The following is a 4,940-nucleotide window of genomic DNA, read 5'->3' as shown; positions in this document are numbered from 1 at the left end:
AAAACCGAGGGGAAGCGCTCGGTATTGTGAGCTAGGGAGTGCGGGAGCGGGGAATACCAATCGGTATTGCGTTGCGTTCCCACCTCCCAATGTCCTGGACATCCAAACAATGGAATTAGAGGGTACTCAATGCCAATGCCTGATTATGAGTCTCAATACTGACATCCAAACGCAGCCTTAGATGTATGCCCTGCATCCAAGCACTATTCTAAAAGGCTATTTTCTTCCCATACTCAATTTTGACGAATGCCCCGCATCCAAGCATTATACCATATTGATGTATCTGCTGAGAAATCTAGCTGGATGGGACGACGACAACAATGATTGCTCTCTGTCGTTGTGTGTGTGTTGTGTGTGTGTGTGGGGGGGGGGGGGGGGGGGGTACTAGAAATAGATCAGGAAGTGTCATGCATGCTGGGTGACTGGGTCAGAAACCGTACGTTGACATACTAGGCAAGAAGTAAACGGAAACTGCAAATACACAGATGGATTATGTGGTCTTCAGAGCACGTCGATCCATCGTCTCGCTCTGTCGTCATGCATGCATGCTGCGCTGCGTCAGTTGATGACTATACTGGAGTTTTGTTCTTTTTTTTTTAGGGCAACCCCCTTTTGTTCTTTGATAAGGAATAATAATAACAGTAAAAAATTTAGTTGCCACAAGTTTTTTTTTTAGCAACCATACCTGTATTAGTAAAAAAAAAAGTTGCCACAAGCTGGGTGCGTGCGTGACGCTTAATTACCGTATAGGCAGGCCCCAGCCCAAGTTAGTCACAAATATTGAGGGTAATGAAGGCTGCCATGAGCAACAACAATCTATATATCAGGCCCACATACTAGTATTCCTCTAACGGGCCGAATAGCGTGCACGTCAGCCTGCCTACTCAGGGTCCGTCCCGATAACTCTCATTTCATTCCATCTCTGCTGCTTGCATTGCTATGTGACTCATCACTGAATCAGCAGCAGATCATGCATGCGTGTCATACAAAATCAATTCAATTCATTGTGAATTAGTATTTGTGATTTGTTTGTGAATAGAATAGACATCGTCTGGAGTATCATGCATTCTATCTGGTTCATCCCATCCATCCCCTACCTTACCTCGCTCGATCCAGCGGTCTTGCCAATATAGGAGTACTTAACTTGCTAATTGATGAGTATCCGTTCCGCGGGCAACTAGCTAGCTAGGCTAGTTGATGATCGGTATCGATGGGCGGCAAGCTGCAGGTGGTGCCGTGGTGGGCAGCTCGGCGACCTTGGCTAGGTCGTCGAGGTCGGCGGCCTGCTTGTGGTTGGCGTCGCGCCCCTTGCCCCAGAGCACGGCGTAGAGCCCCGCGACGATGAGCACGGCGCCGAGCGCGCTGCCGAGGTGCAGGCGCTCGGCGAGGAGCAGCGAGCTGAGCACGGCCACCAGCAGCAGCATGAGCGGGTTGAAGACGGAGGCGAAGACAGGGCCGCGGCGCTTGACGCACCAGGAGAGCACCACCAGCATGACGCCCGAGGCGAGGACGCCCGAGTAGACGACGCAGAGGAGCCTGACGTCGAGGCCGAGGCGCCACCGCCGCGCGCTGTCCATGCCCCGGTCGTAGCTGCAGAGCGCGAAGGCGACGGACTGCAGGGTGCTCATGGCGCACATAATGGCGGTGCTCGAGTAGGGGAAGGGGTACTCTTTGCTGAGCTTGGCCTGGAGGATGAGCCACAGGGCATAGAAGCAGCAGCTGCTGATGCAGAGCAGCGAGCCCACGACGCGGTTGGTGGCGGCGGCCGGGTGCGGGTGCGGGTGCAGGCTCAGGTGCAGCCCATTAGTGTTGAAGGGCAAGGGCGGCGTGATGTCGGCGCCCTTGTACAAGGTGAGCAGCATGGCCCCGGCGACGCCGAGCAAGGTGCCGGCGAGCTTGGCCTGGCCGGACATGGTGCGGATGGCGAGGCGCTCGTAGCGGAAGATGAGGGCGAGGAGGAAGGTGACGGCGGGGATGAGGTTGGTGGTGGCGGTGGCGAACGTCGCGCTCGTCAGCTTCATGCCGGCGATGTACAGGTTCTGCGTCAGCGAGCCCCTGCATATGCATTGCATTGCATTGCATTGCATGCATTAAGACTCTTAGAGCAGAGCATTGCATCATTAATTGAAGGAATTAACTGATGATGAAACTCTCTCCTCTCTAGCTACTAATTAATAATTAAGCAAGTAGATCAGATGCCGGCCGGCCGCCAACCTGCACCTGCTTTAGCTTTGCTTAATTTCCCCGGAAAGGAAAAGAATATAATATAATAGTGGTTTGGCTGCTGCCTGCCAAACTAACTCAACTAGGAGGGAGAGGGAGAGGGAGAGGGAGTATCTATCTATCAGGGGAAAGGCCGGGGAAACCCACCCGGTGAGGCCGCAGATGAAAGACAGCACCACCACTCTCCACGTCAACTTGGTTCGGTTCCTCCTGATGATCATCAGGAACAAAATAATAAATCATTTTTTAAGAAAAAAGAGCCCACGTACGTACGCACGCAGCGGCACCTACCTCTCGATGAAATATGCAAGCGGCGCTAGGAAGGCGGAGGCGAAGAGGTAGCGGTAGGCGACGAGCACCCTCATGTCCATGCCGTCGGACACGGCGAGCTTGTACAAGATGTTGACGCCGGCGAAGACCACCTGCACCGCCACCATCGCCGCCACCGCCTTGGCCACATCATCATCGCCGCCGCCGCCGCCCATTATTATATTAATAATTAGCTAGCTAGCTAGCTAGATTGCCAACAAATATATAATCGATCGGAGGAGGTGCCGTGATGGTGATGAATGGGTCGTTGGGACACTAGCTAGTATATATAGGAAGCAGGCAGGCAGGCAGCTAGCTGGGAGAGACAGGCAGAGAGAGAATAATGCATTGGTCAGCGTATGCATCTGCTAAGCTAGCATGGCAGCAAAGAGCGACATGGACACAATACAAAGAATTTGCACGTGCACGTCCGTACGTTCTCTCTAGCGTACCCGTAACAACTTGTATATATGCCACTGCATGCAGTGCAACTCTGAAGGAACATGCCACACTTGGAAGGCCAATCACCAAACTAGCTAGCTAGTAGCTTACAATGCAATGCAACCTCTCTAAATTAAACAAAAGATGCATTTGCGTATTCTAATGGCAAATCTGGCCATCGATTCTATACGTGGATCATGCATGGTCGTCTTTAACTCTACTCTTTTCTTTTTCTTTTTCTTTTTTTTAAAAAAAGAGAGAACACCGTACCATCTGCTGCATGCATCCATGTCCGTCCATCTCGCCACTAAAATTTGAAAATCCGGCCGGACAGGCTGCTTTTCAATGTCACTTTGGACGACCTCTCTTTCTGAGTCTCTACAATAATGCGTACTATATATATGTGTGTCCTAATATATATATGCGTGTAAACACTTGTTGCATGTTTTATTTGTGAACCGGATTGAATGGATTATTTTTTACATATATAGACTAGTAGAGGATCTAGTAACTAATAGGCTTTTACCCCCGGCCCACGTGTAAATAATGCCAATTACTCTACAACGGTATATATTATATAATAAAAGTTTATGAAAGTGTACATCTCTTTATTTGGCTCCTTATTCTCTCCATCGTCGTAGCTAATTCCGGCCAGCTATATATAATCACCGCACCAAAAGTTTCTTTCGCATGCATTTACTAATCAGCAGTCGTCATCCTGTTGGTGCTATATATGATATGATGGATCTAGTGCCGGCCAGTTCGTTCCCTGCAAGTTCCTAACTAATTCAACTGCATGAATTGCTACTCTGTTTGTACTTTGCTAGGTGTCCATTTCCAGTTTAATTCAACTCTTGTGTACCTTTCATTTGGGTCTCTTTCCTTTCCATTCCACTCGATCGATCAGATCCCAATTCCCATAAGCCCCAGCCCCAGGTATTTGAATCATCTATCATGCATGAACAGCGAAAAGGAACAGATAGATGTATCATGTCTGCCTCTTATTAACTCTAGTCGTGCATGGTAGACAACTACTACTCACATAATCCATGGATCAATCTGTAGAAATAAAGGAAGGCGCTCGCTGGCTGCTTTTTTTCTTTTTGTAGAATGGAATAAACGATGTGAGCCATGATGATTAAGCTTTGAAAGGCCATGGAATACGTACCGAGGCGTGCATCTGTGTCAACTTAAAGAAAGGAAAGTGTCAGACACAAATTAAAATCAAACATGGATCAATCTGTAGTGGAAACATTTCATCATGAAACAGGAAAAAGGTTGTGCATACAAGGAACAGATATATACCCTGTTTGGAACATTGGGACTTTATAGTACTACTCCACTATGAATAAAATTATATGCCACATGCATGCATACCGATGGAACAAAAATCTTGAAAGTAAAACAAAAATCTTATTTATTCCACAAGGATTGCAGATTTATTATTAACATGTGGACCACCATGATGCTGCTTGTTGTATAGCACGAGCTGTGCAGCAATAATAATACTTTTATAGCTTGTGCTACCTAATTTAATTTAATTTAATTTCCTGCAATACGTACGATATGTGATTCTTCTCTTTAGCTTTAGCACTTTGAAAGCTATAGCAAAGCAAACTGTTGAAGCAGTGATATGTAGGGGCTTGGAGCTGATGAGTATATATACTACTAGCTCCCCCCGGGAAAAGGAAAAAAAAAAGCAGAGCGTTTCTACTTATATTTGTTTATTATTTTCTCTCTCTTAATTTTGAGTGAGCTGGCTATGTTGACATGAGATACTCACAAACGCACACATACTCATCCCTATGAATTCTCAAACACAAATCATACTCGTATGAACATCTTTGAAGGCTGAGCTGTCAAATCTTTAAAATTGACAAAGTCACCATAGGTATCTTGCTATCAACGGGCACGTCACCTACCATTAAAAAGTACAACGATGTTAAATCCTAGAATATGTACTTCCA

At 47.2% G+C, this 4,940-nt stretch overlaps 1 protein-coding gene across 1 annotated transcript; it reads right to left on the bottom strand.

Annotated features, from left to right (window-relative positions):
• Positions 1-981: 981 nt before the first annotated feature.
• Positions 982-3,245, bottom strand: LOC120643169 (WAT1-related protein At1g25270-like). Its single transcript, XM_039919686.1, has 3 exons — positions 2,515-3,245; positions 2,371-2,433; positions 982-2,055 (listed from the first exon to the last, which is right to left on the bottom strand). The coding sequence occupies exons 1-3, from the start codon at positions 2,706-2,708 to the stop codon at positions 1,191-1,193; spliced, it is 1,122 nt and encodes a 373-aa protein (XP_039775620.1). The 5' UTR covers positions 2,709-3,245; the 3' UTR covers positions 982-1,190.
• Between the last annotated feature and the right edge of the window lie 1,695 nt (positions 3,246-4,940).

Source organism: Panicum virgatum, chromosome 7K (genome assembly GCF_016808335.1).
Source record: "Panicum virgatum strain AP13 chromosome 7K, P.virgatum_v5, whole genome shotgun sequence".
In the NCBI taxonomy this organism is placed as follows: Eukaryota; Viridiplantae; Streptophyta; class Magnoliopsida; order Poales; family Poaceae; genus Panicum; species Panicum virgatum.
Note: the sequence above shows the minus strand (reverse complement) of the source record. Positions and strands in the feature narration are given on the sequence as shown.